This window comes from Echiichthys vipera (assembly GCF_963691815.1).
Source record: "Echiichthys vipera genome assembly, chromosome: 6".
NCBI lineage: Eukaryota > Metazoa > Chordata > Actinopteri > Perciformes > Trachinidae > Echiichthys > Echiichthys vipera.
The window spans coordinates 16,529,410-16,546,287 of NC_139831.1; the positions used below are offsets into that span (position 1 = coordinate 16,529,410).

Here is a 16,878-nt window from a genome sequence, read left to right on the forward strand (position 1 = left end):
CTGAAATAAAATCAGTGAGAGGATCTCAGCACCATGGACAGAGATCGCAACTAGTTTAAGTTCTGTGCAACTACTTTTGTACTGTATTTGCGACACGTTCACCCTATGCCATACTGTTTGTCTATGGGGGGCTTTTATGTTCTCTTGTGTTGTCTATGAATATAGTGAGTGTACGAGTGCTGTTCATGTATCTGAAATCAGCCAGCTCTTGTTTCCTTGAGGCAAGATTCACCGTATCGGATTACGCACAAGCATCATTAATTCAATGGTCACTTCCATCAGCTTTTTAAAAATACCCCAAAGCAGCACAAAAAGAAGGTCCATTCATTCATGGAAAAATCTAAAAGTTATAGAGAAGAAAAGTCATTATACTCATTTGGCTTTTCAAATTTGTGACCACCCTAAACGACTTCTATCATAAAATTGCTTTTTTTCTGGTAATGCCATATTAATTCACTTATGTGTGAATGAAATGTTTCCCTAATACCACAGCAGGCAAAATTCCGACTTAAATAAAGAATATAACCACACAAACAAAAAATACTTCAAATGCCTTTGGTCTTACCTCTCCAGATGTTCTCCTCCTGTCAGGGAGCACTAGTGTGTTCGCATGGCTGCCCGGGACTATAGTAGATCCTATACTCATCCTGGGTCCAACTAACATGTACCGTTTGTCTCCAGATCTGTACTGGATGCTGTGACACAGTGTCCCATCATAATTAGGCTCTTGTAGATATTTAGAAGTATAGTCTGTGGATTGGGAGCACTGCATTGCAATCAGCACGATGATGCTGATGAGAAAAAGTACAGAAACTGATCCCAAAGTTATCATCAGATAAAAAGTCACATTGTCCTCCTCGTCAACTTTAGTTGCACTTTTGACATCAGAAGCAGCAAAAGCCTCTTTGGGCTCCACAACTTTAACAATGACAGTAGCTGTTGCTGACAGTGACACGTTCCCGTTGTCTTTCACCAGTATGAGCAGTTTATGCTCAGCCTCGTCTGTCTCTGTGAATGAGCGAAGTGTTCTGATCTGTCCTGTATAGCGGTCCAAACCAAAGAGACTGTGGTCAGTAACTTCCTGCAGTGAAAACAGTAACCAGCCGTTATATCCTATATCAGCGTCATAGGCTCTGACTTTAGTCACCAAGTGTCCTGCGTTCACATTGCGGGGAACCTCCTCCACACCTTCAGCAGAACCGTTAGAGCTGACTGGATACAGGATGACTGGAGCGTTGTCGTTCTGATCCAGAATGAACACGTTCACTGTGACGTTGTTGCTTAGTGACGGAGTTCCAGAATCTGTGGCAACAACTTGGAACTGGAAAGTTTTCAGTGTTTCAAAGTCAAAACTTTTTAGCGCCAAAATATCTCCAGTTTCAGAGTTTATGTTGAGAAATGAAGCCAGTTTATTTTCTTCTCTTCCATCTCTGAGAAGATGATAGGATATAAGTGCATTGTCGTTCTCATCACGATCAAAAGCTTTAACAGAAAACACAGAGGCTCCTGGATCGTTCCCCTCTGTGACATAGAAAGTATATGGACTCAGTGAAAACTCTGGACTGTTGTCATTCACATCTGACACCACAACGCTTATTGTCTTTTCAGATGATAATGAAGGTTGACCAGCGTCTTTTGCAGTTATTGTCAGGTCATATAGTGACCGTTTCTCTCTGTCTAGAGGTGATTTGGTCACTAAAGAATACATTCTGTCTTTTAATGATGGGGATAAAGTGAACGGGACGTCCTCACTTATGGAGCAAATCACTTTTCCATTGAGACCAGAGTCCAAGTCATTCACACTGATGAGAGCAACTGTAGTTCCAGGTCTTGAATCTTCAGGGATTGAGCTTGAAAATGAGGTAACTTCAATCTCAGGTGCATTATCATTAACGTCAACTATCTTGATAATGACGCTTTTCTCTGTAGCCAGAGGAGCAATACCTTTATCTGACGCTTGAATTTCAATTTCATATTTGTCTTTCTCCTCATAGTTTATTAAACCTTTAACAATAATCTCACCTGTTAATTTATTTATATCAAATAGATCCAATAGCCTCTGATTGATACTGTTAGTAAAAGAGTAAACCAATTCTCCGTTTGGCCCTTCATCTAAATCAGTTGCATTAACTTGTGTGACTGTTGTACCCACTTGTACGTTTTCATCAATCATTACAGAATAAACACCTTTAGAGAAAACAGGTGCGTTATCATTGATATCTAAAACATTGACTAGAATATTCATTTCGCCAGACTTTGGAGGTTTCCCTCCATCCAGTGCGGTCAGTACTAACGAGTGGCTTCCTGCAGTTTCTCTGTCTAAAGGTTTTTGAACAACCAATATTGGTATTTTCCCATCTTCTCCTTTATCCTTAATTTCCAAACGGAAGTGATCGTTGTCGCTAAGTTTATACTGCTGCACGGAAAATTGACCGCTGTCTGGATCACGCGAGGCTTTCAGCTGAATACGCACTCCAGGTAATACAGATTCGGAAATTTCCAATTTTGTCTGTTTCTCTGGGAAAGTCGGAGAATGATCATTTATATCCACCACCTCCACTTCAACATAATGCACCTCCAGCGGGTTTTCTAGCACAGTTTTCAGATTAATCAAACACGTACTGCTCTGAGCGCACACCTCTTCTCTGTCAATCTTCCGGCTCACATAAAGTACACCATCATTCTGATTGACATGGAAAAGGGGATCCGCAGCACTAGAAACAATCCGATACTTCCTTCCTTTCAGTGTGCTTTTATCCAATCCCAGATCTTTTGCTATATTTCCAACCACAGTTCCTTCGTTAACTTCTTCGGAAACCGAGTATCTTGATTGTGCCGAAGCCACGCTCCACAAAAGCACAGCAACCACGCAACCGAGCAAACATCCACGCGCCCTTCGACGTTCATATCTTCTTTGTTCCATGGTTAAAACCGAAAACATCACTAATCCATCACAAGGACACTGGCTTTCTTTTAACGACGGAATCCAGCCTTTTCCTATATGTGCATATGAATTAACTGCCTATATATATATCTAGAAACTGGGGCCGTCCGAACAATTGCACAAAATAAGCTCCGAAATGATCCTCCCGGTATTGAAGTCAGAATGTCGTCAGGAGGTGGAACCAAACAGCAATGACGACAAGCTTGTGTAACGCTGACTTTTTACATTACACTGACACCATGCGACGTTATTTCACAGTGCAGTGATTCAAAGGATAAACTGCACCCAAGTGCAAAGGTTTGTGGAAATAGTCACGTCATAACAAAGAACCCGAGTGTGTGGAAAGCGATCAGGAGGTTGCTGGGTTTGTAAACAAGTGACTGAAAACCGCCTTCTACGTTCAGCACCAGGGACAGCTATCGCGATGTTTTGCAGTTCCACGGGCCGGGAAGGTATCAGTTCAGCAAAACACTCTGATTTAGACATTATCATATCTTCTCAGGTTCTTTATTAGCGCTGAGTTGACTTGAATAGGTTTGTTACACTACCATGCTGTAATTGCAACTCCACGGGCTGGTATAACTCACTTTCTCACTATGTATTGTCCATGGCTAGGTCAAGTAACATTGATGAAACACAATCACCAGTCGATCATTAAATAAGCTTTCATTTGCTCGTCCGCCATTTAAAAGCATCCAGCTAGTGTAAAATATTTAGAAGGATGTAAATGGTTACAATTAGACAAGATACAAAATCAACTTAAACAACAATAACATACAGCAAAATAAAACAGCCACAAGCATTAGTCATATTATTGCCCAAGAGAAAGTTCAGTCAGCCGTGCATAACATCTGAATGGTTCTGATAAAGTCCATAAATCTGGGCAGTAAGAGTCACGGAAATAGTAAAGCATGCCATTAATTAACAACTCATTGCACTTAAAATGGACTTTAATGAAATCGTTTTCAAACTGCTTAACATGTAAGCCAACATATTCAATGCCTTTTCAAAGATGTAAACATGAATTCTAAATGTGTCCTAGTTTATGTCCTGTTGCAGTTCATGTGGATGGCATAAACTAACAGGAAGTTAACAAGGGCCCAGGCTGTTGCCTAGCAAGGGCATTCCGCTGAAAAGGTCTACACACAATAATACATATTGTCACCTAAAACTTTGCATTCATATATGCCTTACCTCTCCAGATGGTCTCCTCCTGTCAGGGAGTACGAGTGTGTTCGCATGGCTCCCCGGGACTATAGTAGATCCTATACTCATTCTGGGTCCAACTAACATGTACCGTTTGTCTCCAGATCTGTACTGGATGCTGTGACACAGTGTCCCATCATAATTAGGCTCTTGTAGATATTTAGAAGTATAGTCTGTGGATTTGGAGCACTGCATTGCAATCAGCACGATGATACTGATGAGAAAAAGTACAGAAACTGATCCCAAAGTTATCATCAGATAAAAAGTCACATTGTCCTCCTCGTCGACTTTAGTTGCACTTTTGACATCAGAAGCAGCAAAAGCCTCTTTGGGCTCCACAACTTTGACAATGACAGTAGCCGTTGCTGACAGTGACACGTTCCCGTTGTCTTTCACCAGTATGAGCAGTTTATGCTCAGCCTCGTCTGTCTCTGTGAATGAGCGAAGTGTTCTGATCTGTCCTGTATAGCGGTCCAAACCAAAGAGACTGTGGTCAGTAACTTCCTGCAGTGAAAACAGTAACCAGCCGTTATATCCTATATCAGCGTCATAGGCTCTGACTTTAGTCACCAAGTGTCCTGCGTTCACATTGCGGGGAACCTCCTCCACACCTTCAGCAGAACCGTTAGAGCTGACTGGATACAGGATGACTGGAGCGTTGTCGTTCTGATCCAGAATGAACACGTTCACTGTGACGTTGTTGCTTAGTGACGGAGTTCCAGAATCTGTGGCAACAACTTGGAACTGGAAAGTTTTCAGTGTTTCAAAGTCAAAACTTTTTAGCGCCAAAATATCTCCAGTTTCAGAGTTTATGTTGAGAAATGAAGCCAGTTTATTTTCTTCTCTTCCATCTCTGAGAAGATGATAGGATATAAGTGCATTGTCGTTCTCATCACGATCAAAAGCTTTAACTGAAAACACAGAGGCTCCTGGATCGTTCCCCTCTGTGACATAGAAAGTATATGGACTCAGTGAAAACTCTGGACTGTTGTCATTCACATCTGACACCACAACGCTTATTGTGTTTTCAGATGTAAGTGGAGGTTGCCCTGAATCTTTTGCAATTATTGTCAGGTCATAATGCGATTGTCTCTCTTTGTCCAGAGGCATTTTGGTCACTAATGAATACATTTTGTCTTGTAAGGATGGCGATAATGAAAAAGGAACATCCTCACGTAGAAAGCAACTAACTTTTCCATTGAGACCAGAGTCCAAGTCATTGACACTGATGAGAGCAACTGTAGTTCCAGGTCTTGAATCTTCAGGGATTGAGTTTGAAAATGAGGTTACTTCAATCTCAGGTGCATTATCATTAACGTCAACTATCTTGATAATGACACTTTTTTCAGTTGTCAGAGGAGCGAGACCTTTATCTGATGCCTGTATTTCGATTTCATATTTTTCCTTGTGCTCGAAGTCTATTGGACCTTTCACAATGATCTCACCTGTTGATGGTATTATTTCAAACAGTTTGAATAACTTCCGATTCATACTGCTGCTAAATGAATAGACGACATCTCCGTTTGGTCCTTCGTCTAAATCAGTTGCATTCACTTGTATGACTGTTGTACCCACTGGAACATTTTCAGGGAGTGTAACAGAATACACATCTTTAGAGAAAACAGGCGGGTTATCATTAACATCCAAAACATTTATTAGAATATTAATTTCGCCAGATTTAGGAGGTTTCCCTCCATCCAGTGCGGTCAGTACTAATGAGTGGCTTCTCGCTGCCTCTCTATCCAAATATTTTTGCACAATTAAAATGGGTATTTTACCGTCTTCTCCTTTATCTTTAACTTCCAAACGGAAGTGATCATTTGGACTGAGTTTATACTGCTGCACGGAAAATTGACCACTGTCTGGATCCCGTGCGGCTTGTAGCTGAAAGCGTGTTCCACTTAACACAGATTCTGAAATTTCCAACGTTTTGTCTGTTTCCGAAAAGGTGGGGGAATGGTCATTTACATCCAACACCTCAACTCCAATATAATGGACCTCCAGTGGGTTTTCGAGCACGGTTTTGAGATTAAGCAAACATGTATTGCTTCGCTCGCATACTTCCTCTCTGTCAATCTTTTTACTCACATACAGGATGCCGTCGTTCTGATTTACAAGGAAGAGAGGATCCGTTACACTGGAAACAACCCGATACTTCCTGTCTTTCAATGTGCTTTTATCTAATCCCAGATCTCTTGCAACTTTCCCAACCGCAGTTCCTTCCTTGACTTCCTCAGAGATGGAATATCGTATCTGCGCCGAGGCCATTCTCCACAAAAGCGCAGCAATCACGAAACAGACCCACCGTCGTGTCACATTTCGTGGCTCGCATTTTCTTTGTTCCATGGTCACCAACGAAAACTGTAATAATCCTGCACGAGTAGAATCACTGCATCAGAAAAACAACATCATGCACAAAAACGTGTACAAACGTTTTTCTCCTCTCGATATATTCGAAATGTAGACAATTTTACAGACCGTCAGCTTACAAACGACGCCTCTATTGAACTAGTATTTCCATGAATGGGCGTTTCGAAAATACGGCTGGTATGAGCTCTTGTGAAGCACTTATGTATTCTTGCACTGACACCATGCGATCTCTCTTTTCATTGCAAAGAAACTGCAAACGTGTCAACTTGCACGAGGGGTGTCAATGTCAACGTATGCACCCAGCTGCTCTAATATCTGCTTCCGATGAGTACAAATCCATTATAAAAGTGTTCTGAATTCATGGGGAGTTCCCGAAAAGCACGTGAGCTTGTGACGCCAGTAGAAATGATCGTAGAATGATGAGGGGGAAAATCAGCACCAAGGACAGTGAAAGCAACCGCCTGCAGATCGGTAGCCCTTAATTTCGCCACTGTTTCTATTTACAGATTTAAAACATGTCTAATCAATTAATATATTGAATCAAAACACACCTTAACAGAAAGCCCCATAAAATATATATTTTTATGGTGTATTCTTCCATAATCAGCGTGAAAATAATATTACAGGAGAGAGAGTCAAACATTGATCTTACCTCTCCAGATGGTCTCCTCCTGTCAGGGAGCACTAGTGTGTTCGCATGGCTGCCCGGGACTATAGTAGATCCTATACTCATTCTGGGTCCAACTAACATGTAGCGTTTGTCTCCAGATCTGTACTGGATGCTGTGACACAGTGTCCCATCATAATTAGGCTCTTGTAGGTATTTTGAAGTATAGTCTGTGGATTTGGAGCACTGCATTGCAATCAGCACGATGATACTGATGAGAAAAAGTACAGAAACTGATCCCAAAGTTATCATCAGATAAAAAGTCACATTGTCCTCCTCGTCAACTTTAGTTGCACTTTTGACATCAGAAGCAGCAAAAGCCTCTTTGGGCTCCACAACTTTGACAATGACAGTAGCTGTTGCTGACAGTGACACGTTCCCGTTGTCTTTCACCAGTATGAGCAGTTTATGCTCAGCCTCGTCTGTCTCTGTGAATGAGCGAAGTGTTCTGATCTGTCCTGTATAGCGGTCCAAACCAAAGAGACTGTGGTCAGTAACTTCCTGCAGTGAAAACAGTAACCAGCCGTTATATCCTATATCAGCGTCATAGGCTCTGACTTTAGTCACCAAGTGTCCTGCGTTCACATTGCGGGGAACCTCCTCCACACCTTCAGCAGAACCGTTAGAGCTGACTGGATACAGGATGACTGGAGCGTTGTCGTTCTGATCCAGAATGAACACGTTCACTGTGACGTTGTTGCTTAGTGACGGAGTTCCAGAATCTGTGGCGACAACTTGGAACTGGAAAGTTTTCAGTGTTTCAAAGTCAAAACTTTTTAGCGCCAAAATATCTCCAGTTTCAGAGTTTATGTTGAGAAATGACGTTAATGTATTATCTCCTCCTGCCTCTCTGATGATATGATATGAAATGAGAGCGTTATCACTTTCATCACGATCAGAGGCTTTAACTGAAAATACTGAGGCTCCGGGGCTGTTATTCTCGGTGATATAAAATACATAGGGGCTTGATTTAAACTCTGGACTGTTGTCATTTACATCTGATACTACGACGCTTATGGTCTTTTCAGATGAAAAGCAGGGATCACCTGTATCTTTCGCAATAATTGTGACAACAAATTCGGAAACCATTTCCCTGTCCAACTTCGACCTGGTTACAACAGCGTACATATTTTCTTGTATTGACGGAGATAGAGTAAAAGGCACTTCTTCTTTGATTGTGCAAATTACTTTGCCATTGATTCCAGAGTCTACATCACTGACACTGATCAGGGCCACTGTAGTTCCTATCTTTGAATCCTCCTTGATTGAGCTGGAAAACGATGTCACTTCTATCTCTGGGGCATTATCATTGACATCAATAACAGTTATCATAACACTTTTGTCAGTTGTTAGAGGAACTTGTCCCTTATCAGATGCCTGAATGTCAATTTCATAATGTTTACTTTTCTCGAAGTCTATCTGACCGGTTACTTTGATTTCACCAGTGTTGGCGTCTATACTAAAGAGATCCATTAATTTGGGATCAACTTCGTTACCAAATGAATATATTATTTCGCTATTTGCACCATGGTCCAAATCTGTTGCATTGACCTGAATCACTACAGTTCCAACTGGAACGTTTTCTTTAAGTGTGGCCGAATAAAACTCTTTGTTAAACACCGGGGAGTTATCATTAACATCAAGTACATCTACAATAATGTCTATAGCGCCAGACTTCGCCGGTTTCCCTCCATCGACTGCTGTTAGACGCAGCTTAAGTTTCCCGGCTGTTTCTCTGTCTAACTGCTTCTGCAAAACCAAAAATGGTACTTTACGGTCCTCACCTCTGTCCTTCACTTCTAATCTAAAATATTCGTTATGGCTGAGTCTATATTGCTGAATGGAGAACTGGCCTACGTCAGGGTCGCGCGCAGCCTGTAGTTGAAATCTCGCTCCCGGTAAGGCCGACTCGGAAATGTCCAGCCTTTTCTCTTTCTCTGGAAAAACAGGCGAGTGATCATTTATATCAAGTATTTCCACTGCCACGTAGTGGATCTCCAGCGGGTTTTCTAGCACGGTTTTCAGATTGATCAAACACTGACTGCTCCGGTCGCACACCTCCTCCCTGTCTATTCTTCTTTTCACATACAATACACCGTCATTTTGATTCACTTGAAACAGGGGCTCAGTTGAGCCTGTTACAATGCGATATCCTCTGTCTTTGAGTGCAGCTTTATCTAGTCCCAAATCCTTAGCTATATTCCCGACGACTGTTTCATCTTTAACCTCCTCAGATATTGAATATCGGATCTGTGCAGAAGCTCCGCTCCATAAAATATCCAAAACAACCATGACGGCAAACCAAAACTGTCGCTCCCTCCATGCTTTGCGTCCTCTTTGTTCCATGACTGGAAGGCGATAAAAAAAACAGTCCATTAACCACGTTGTGACACTAATGAAACCTATTCCGCCATGTTTCTAGATTATTTCCAATTTCTGTTTTTACAAAGACTGCTGAAAATAAAACACAGTCGCTGCTGCCACTCGCGATCTTCTCTAGTATACTGTTTGAGTAAAATGAAAGGGCTCGGTCCAAATAACGCTCGTGACGTAAAAAGTGCTGCCAGATGCACATAATCACTGAACTACACTGACACCAAGCGTTGAACTCGTTGTTTACACATATTACAGTCGAGGTCAGTTAAAACTTCAAAAGCAATTCAAATTATCTGGCGAATTATATCCGCATCATATCCCCACCTTGAGACAGAGACCAGCTCTGAATGTTTGACAGAGAGGGATTTTTTTAGCACAACACGTTGCAACATTTGGTCTTCCTATTTGCATATCAGGCTTACTGCAACACTAAATCCATCTGAGGATGTCACTGTAACACTCATCACCATGCCAACAGGTTGTAAAAGAACACCATTAAAATACATTAATTAAAATTGCCTAAATGTGACCGGGACTTTGGTTCGTGTATGTTGTAGTACGAAGTGAAATTTATCACACATTTTATAACACTTTTAAAAGTTGAGTGTGACGAAGGTATAGCTTCACTGCTTTTTATAGAGAGTAAGTCACCACTATAGGATCCTTTTTCAAAACTAGATATGTCGGGGACTACCATGTGACCTACAGGGGGAAATCAAAACAACCAAGTCATTGATCTTACCTCTCCAGATGGTCTCCTTCTGTCAGGGAGCACGAGTGTGTTCGCATGGCTGCCCGGGACTATAGTAGATCCTATACTCATTCTGGGTCCAACTAACATGTACCGTTTGTCTCCAGATCTGTACTGGATGCTGTGACACAGTGTCCCATCATAATTAGGCTCTTGTAGATATTTAGAAGTATAGTCTGTGGATTTGGAGCACTGCATTGCAATCAGCACGATGATGCTGATGAGAAAAAGTACAGAAACTGATCCCAAAGTTATCATCAGATAAAAAGTCACATTGTCCTCCTCGTCGACTTTAGTTGCACTTTTGACATCAGAAGCAGCAAAAGCCTCTTTGGGCTCCACAACTTTGACAATGACAGTAGCTGTTGCTGACAGTGACACGTTCCCGTTGTCTTTCACCAGTATGAGCAGTTTATGCTCAGCCTCGTCTGTCTCTGTGAATGAGCGAAGTGTTCTGATCTGTCCTGTATAGCGGTCCAAACCAAAGAGACTGTGGTCAGTAACTTCCTGCAGTGAAAACAGTAACCAGCCGTTATATCCTATATCAGCGTCATAGGCTCTGACTTTAGTCACCAAGTGTCCTGCGTTCACATTGCGGGGAACCTCCTCCACACCTTCAGCAGAACCGTTAGAGCTGACTGGATACAGGATGACTGGAGCGTTGTCGTTCTGATCCAGAATGAACACGTTCACTGTGACGTTGTTGCTTAGTGACGGAGTTCCAGAATCTGTGGCAACAACTTGGAACTGGAAGGTTTTCAGTGTTTCAAAGTCAAAACATTTTAGCGCGGTGATTTGTCCATTATCAGAATTTACATTAAGGAAAGATATTAAATCCTTTTCTCTAGCAATATGATATGAAATAGCTGCATTTTCATTCACATCATTGTCCGTTGCCTTTACAGAGAATATCGACGCTCCAGCAACGTTATTTTCTGACAGGTAAAACTGTAATGGATTCTGTTTGAAATGTGGTCTGTTGTCGTTTACATCTGATATCTGAATTCTGAGAGTTTTAACAGTAGATAAGGGAGGTTCACCACAATCAGTGGCTTTTAATGTTATTTCATAATGTGACTCCTTCTCTCGGTCCAAAAATATTTTGGTAACAACTGAATATATGTTCTCCTTATAAGAAGGCTTCAGTTCAAAAGGCACTTCCTCGGTTATGCGTGCGATAATTTTCCCATTGACACCTGAGTCTTTATCCGTCACACTAATAAGTGAAATAACTGTGCCAGGCTTTGAGTCTTCAGACACTGTATTTGACAGTGATGTCACTTCTATGTCTGGTGGATTATCATTGACATCTTTTATCTTTACAATGACTCTACACCTGCTTGTTAATGGAGGACTTCCTTTGTCAGATGCCTGAATGTCTAGTTTATAAGTCTCCATTTCCTCAAAATCCAATGTTCCTTTCAGTTTAATTTCCCCACTTAAACAATCCAATTCAAATATTTCGTAAACGTGACGTGCTAATGTTTTACTAAGGCTGTACTCTATTTCTCCGTTTGTCCCTTCATCTGGGTCTGTTGCATTCACCCTTGTAACAGTCGTGCCAACTGGCACGTTTTCATAGATTTCTATTTGGTAGGTATCCTGACTAAATATTGGACGATTATCATTTATATCAAGAACAACAACAGAAATATTTAGTGTCCCTGATCTCTGAGGTTTCCCTCCATCTACTGCTGTAACAAATAGCAAATGCTTATTCCTTTGTTCTCTGTCTAAGGACTTTTTCAGCACCAGAAATGGCGTTTTGTCCTCATCGCTAGGACTCATTTCTATTTCAAAGTGATCATTTGAAGTCAATGTATATGTACGAATAGAGTTAATTCCAGCGTCGGGATCACGGGCCGCGTGTAGTTCGTACCGCGTCCCCAGAGATGCATGTTCGGCTATTTCAAATAGCTGTTCCTTTTCAGAAAAACTAGGGGGGTGATCATTCACATCAGTGATTTCTACAACAACATGGTGCATTTCCAAAGGATCTTCAACCAGGATTTTTAGCTCCATTAGGCATACACCACTACCGTGACACAGCTCCTCTCTGTCGATCTTTTTACGGACCTGTAAGGCGCCATTGTCCGGGTTTACCTCGAAAAAGGCGTCCTTGGATCCAGACACAACTCGAAATCGTCGTTCAATCAACGAGGTTTTGTCCAGACCAAGATCCTTTGCAACATTTCCAACCACCGTACCTTCTTTCATCTCCTCTGGAATAGAGTACCTCAGTTCAGCTAACGTCTGCTTTCCGAAAACCATCAGTAACAAAACATGAAAAGCAAACCAACAGTAGTCACTTGAGCGATATCGTCTTTCACTCCCCATCGTTATCCAATAAATCATATGCAAACAGGAGCCGGTTTCTGCAGCGAATCAAAATGTGTAAGTTGTGTATCCGACCGGTTTAGCGCTGCATGTTTAGAAAGCACACAACGCCCTCTCATCCAAATCGCACCGTTTAATCAGCTGTATCCTCTGCTCCCAGATACCAAACAAAAGCTTTCTTAGGGGAGGGACTGAGTCCTGTTTGGCCTTATTGATGTAACAGTGACACCAACAGGGCAACAGTTTAGATTGTTTTAAGTCATTAAAATGGTACATCAAGATATATACATTTGGTCATGAATTCCACTTGGAAATATCGCAACAGAAGCGCGGATAAATCAGGCTGTGGAAAACCCACATGATCACAAACCGGTAATGTTATGGACAGGGCTCTTATATAATTAGGGCTATGTACTTGCTATCGGTTCTCTCTGCTACACAGAGAAAAAACGGGAGGATATAGTTAAAAATCTTCTCAGCAAGAATCTAAGTAGTTGCCACTTATAAGTGGTCACCCAAATGAAGTGTTAGATAAAATTAATACTAACCCCTTTCCTATATATATATATATATGTTTTTGCTTTACCCATATTGTTGGTTGAACACTGTGAGCGCTGTGTATTTCAGCACCAAGGAGAGCGATTCAAAGCAGACTCCGCCTCTTTTGTCTTGTACAAATTGTGTATCATTTATAGTTATGCATTTTGCTAAATCATGATGAATACTACCAACATAAATAACAGTTTCACATCAGTGTAGGCAGATATTGCTTCGAATAGTAATGCTATTTTATATGGTTGGTGGCAAGGCTCTTTTTTTCCAAAACGTAACCAAAGCGAGGCTACAGTTAAGTAAAGCATTCGTTTTTATTATTATTATTTAATTTTGAGGGATTACTTATTTATTTAATTATATAAAAACACCTCAGTTATTTATAATGAGAAAAGTGTGTATGAGACATAAGCGTTTGCACAGAGCTGCAAGAAGGTCAGTCCAACATCATAGAGAGCTCACAAACTCAATTCTGTTCTTTTGTAATCAGAATGCACAATAACAGCTGTCTCAAACATTTCTGATGGCAATAAAGTATGCTGAAGATGACATTATGAGTGCAAGATCCTCAGTTAATGTACCACTTACTACACATTATACTCAGGCCAAAATCTTACCTCAGTGGATGGTCTCCTCCGGTCAGGGAGCACTAGGGTGTTCGCATGGCTGCCCGGGACTATAGTAGATCCTATACTCATTCTGGGTCCAACTAACATGTACCGTTTGTCTCCAGATCTGTACTGGATGCTGTGACACAGTGTACCATCGTAATTAGGCTCTTGTAGATATTTAGAAGTATACTCTGTGGATTTGGAGCACTGCATTGCAATCAGCACGATGATACTGATGAGAAAAAGTACAGAAACTGATCCCAAAGTTATCATCAGATAAAAAGTCACATTGTCCTCCTCGTCGACTTTAGTTGCACTTTTTACATCAGAAGCAGCAAAAGCCTCTTTGGGCTCCACAACTTTGACAATGACAGTAGCTGTTGCTGACAGTGACACGTTCCCGTTGTCTTTCACCAGTATGAGCAGTTTATGCTCAGCCTCGTCTGTCTCTGTGAATGAGCGAAGTGTTCTGATCTGTCCTGTATAGCGGTCCAAACCAAAGAGACTGTGGTCAGTAACTTCCTGCAGTGAAAACAGTAACCAGCCGTTATATCCTATATCAGCGTCATAGGCTCTGACTTTAGTCACCAAGTGTCCTGCGTTCACATTGCGGGGAACCTCCTCCACACCTTCAGCAGAGCCGTTAGAGCTGACTGGATACAGGATGACTGGAGCGTTGTCGTTCTGATCCAGAATGAACCCGTTCACTGTGACGTTGTTGCTTAGTGACGGAGTTCCAGAATCTGTGGCAACAACTTGGAACTGGAAAGTTTTCAGTGTTTCAAAGTCAAAACTTTTTAGTGCTGAAATGTGTCCATTTTCAGAATTTATGTTCAGGAATGATGTAACATCATTTTCAGCCCCCCCTCTAATAACATGAAAGGAAATAGCTGCATTTTCATTCACATCGTCGTCCGTGGCCTTTACAGAGAATATCGACGCTCCAGCAACGTTATTTTCTGACAGGTAAAACTGTAATGGATTTTGTTCGAAACGTGGTCTGTTGTCGTTTACATCTGATATCTGAATAATGAGGGTTTTAACGGTAGATAAGGGAGGTTCACCACAATCGATGGCTTTTATTATTATTTCATAATGTGACACCTTCTCTCGGTCCAAGAATCCCTTCGTGACAACTGAATATATGTTCTCCTTATAGGAGGGCTTTAATTCAAAAGGCACATCGGAATTCATGCTTGATAATATTTTTCCATTGACACCAGAATCTTTATCAGTCACACTTATAAGTGAAATAACTGTGCCAGGCTTTGAGTCTTCAGACACTGTATTTGACAATGATGTGACTTCTATTTCTGGTGGATTATCATTAACGTCTTTTATTTTTATTATAACCCTACACCTTCCAGTTAACGGAGGCGTTCCTTTGTCAGATGCCTCAACATCTAGTTTATAACTCTCGGTGTCCTCAAAATCCAACGCTCCTTTCAATTTAATTTTTCCACTTAATCTATCTAATTCAAATATGTCATACACTTTACGTGGTAATGCTTTGCTAAGGCTGTACTCTATTTCCCCATTAGTTCCTTCATCTGGATCTGTTGCATTTACTCCTGTAATAATAGTACCAATGCGGACGTTTTCATATATTTCTTTTTGGTAGGTATCCTGACTAAATATTGGACGATTATCATTTATATCAAGAACAACAACAGAAATATTTAGTGTCCCTGATCTCTGAGGTTTTCCTCCATCTACTGCTGTAACAAATAGCAAATGTTGATTCTTTTGTTCTCTGTCTAATGACTTTTTCAGCACTAAAAACGGCGTTTTGTCCTCATCACTTTGACTTAAATCTATTTCAAAGTGATCATTTGAAGTCAATGTATATGTACGAATAGAGTTAATTCCAGCGTCGGGATCACGAGCCGCGTGTAGTTGGAAACGCGTACCTGCAGATGTATGTTCGGCTATTTGAAATAGCTGTTCCTTTTCAGGGAAACTGGGCGAGTGATCATTCACATCAGTGATTTCTACAACAACATGGTGCATTTCCAAAGGATCTTCAACCAGGATTTTTAGCTCCATTAGACATACACCACTACCGTGACACAGCTCCTCTCTGTCGATCTTTTTACGGACCTGTAAGGCGCCATTGTCCGGGTTTACCTCGAAAAAGGCGTCCTTGGATCCAGACACAACTCGAAATCGTCGTTCAATCAACGAGGTTTTGTCCAGACCAAGATCCTTTGCAACATTTCCAACCACCGTACCTTCTTTCATCTCCTCTGGAATAGAGTACCTCAGTTCAGCTAACGTCTGCTTTCCGAAAACCATCAGCAACAAAACGTGAAAAGCAAACCAACAGTCACTTAATCGAGATCGTCTTTGGCTTCCCATCGTTAACCAATAATCCACATACACACAGGAGCCTGTTCCTGCAGCAAATTATATCTAAATATCCGACCACCGCACGTTCTCACCCGACTCCTGTTCCTTCATGAAATGTATCCGCTGATGTGAGGTACCAAACAAAAGCTTTGTTAGGGGAGGGACGAAGTATTTTATGGCCTTGTTGATGTCACAGCGACATCAAGAGGCCAACCTTTTATACCACTCTTGAATTGTAGAAAGGCATACCGTGATCCATAGTTATGTTTTGACAGAAATGATTAATTGGAAGACTGAGCACAAAGTGGAGAAGTACCTAAAGCTGAATAAAGAAGTTTTGTATTCTCATGAACTGATCAATTTAAATGTGGAGCTCTAAAGAAATATTACTGTTTACCACGTTTATACAACATTGTATTATCCCTTCACTCTATTTTTCTTGGAAACGGAGCATTTCAGCACTATGGACAGCGACCACTTTCCTTAGCGTAACTGTTCACTTTGAGCTAAGAGCTATGTGCCCACTTGCCTGTTGCAAGATGATGCAACAAATACATTCATAACACCAACAGCAAGTGTATGTAGCGGTTGGTTCGGAAAGCAACTGGTAGATTCGTATCAAAACGTGTCACAAATTGAGAAAAACATATTTATTCCATCAATTTAAAATTTGTGTGTTAATCACAGTCGTCATAGACTATATAGACGTGTACAG

General features: G+C 41.2%; 6 protein-coding genes across 7 annotated transcripts in view; all 6 read right to left on the reverse strand.

The window, feature by feature from the left end:
• Positions 1–16,878, reverse strand: part of LOC310948250 (protocadherin alpha-C2-like) — a gene marked incomplete at its 5' end in the record, with an annotated part of 169,067 nt that overhangs the window by 123,371 nt on the left and 28,818 nt on the right. The gene's annotated exons all lie outside the window — the stretch shown is intronic.
• LOC310947899 (protocadherin alpha-8-like) lies at positions 329–2,923 on the reverse strand (the record flags this gene model as incomplete). Its single annotated transcript, XM_083914871.1, has 2 exons — positions 329–340; positions 566–2,923. The coding sequence occupies 2 exons, from the start codon at positions 2,921–2,923 to the stop codon at positions 329–331; spliced, it is 2,370 nt and encodes a 789-aa protein (XP_083770997.1).
• Positions 4,124–6,496, reverse strand: LOC310947900 (protocadherin alpha-3-like; the record flags this gene model as incomplete). Its single annotated transcript, XM_083914872.1, has 1 exon — positions 4,124–6,496. The coding sequence occupies one exon, from the start codon at positions 6,494–6,496 to the stop codon at positions 4,124–4,126; it is 2,373 nt and encodes a 790-aa protein (XP_083770998.1).
• LOC310947901 (protocadherin alpha-8-like) lies at positions 6,782–9,533 on the reverse strand (the record flags this gene model as incomplete). Its single annotated transcript, XM_083914873.1, has 2 exons — positions 6,782–6,785; positions 7,162–9,533. 2 exons carry the CDS (start codon positions 9,531–9,533, stop codon positions 6,782–6,784), a joined length of 2,376 nt encoding a protein of 791 aa, XP_083770999.1.
• Positions 10,279–12,585, reverse strand: LOC310947902 (protocadherin alpha-8-like; the record flags this gene model as incomplete). The annotated part of the gene is made up of 1 exon (XM_083914874.1): positions 10,279–12,585. One exon carries the CDS (start codon positions 12,583–12,585, stop codon positions 10,279–10,281), a length of 2,307 nt encoding a protein of 768 aa, XP_083771000.1.
• LOC310947904 (protocadherin alpha-8-like) lies at positions 13,791–16,109 on the reverse strand (the record flags this gene model as incomplete). Its single annotated transcript, XM_083914876.1, has 1 exon — positions 13,791–16,109. One exon carries the CDS (start codon positions 16,107–16,109, stop codon positions 13,791–13,793), a length of 2,319 nt encoding a protein of 772 aa, XP_083771002.1.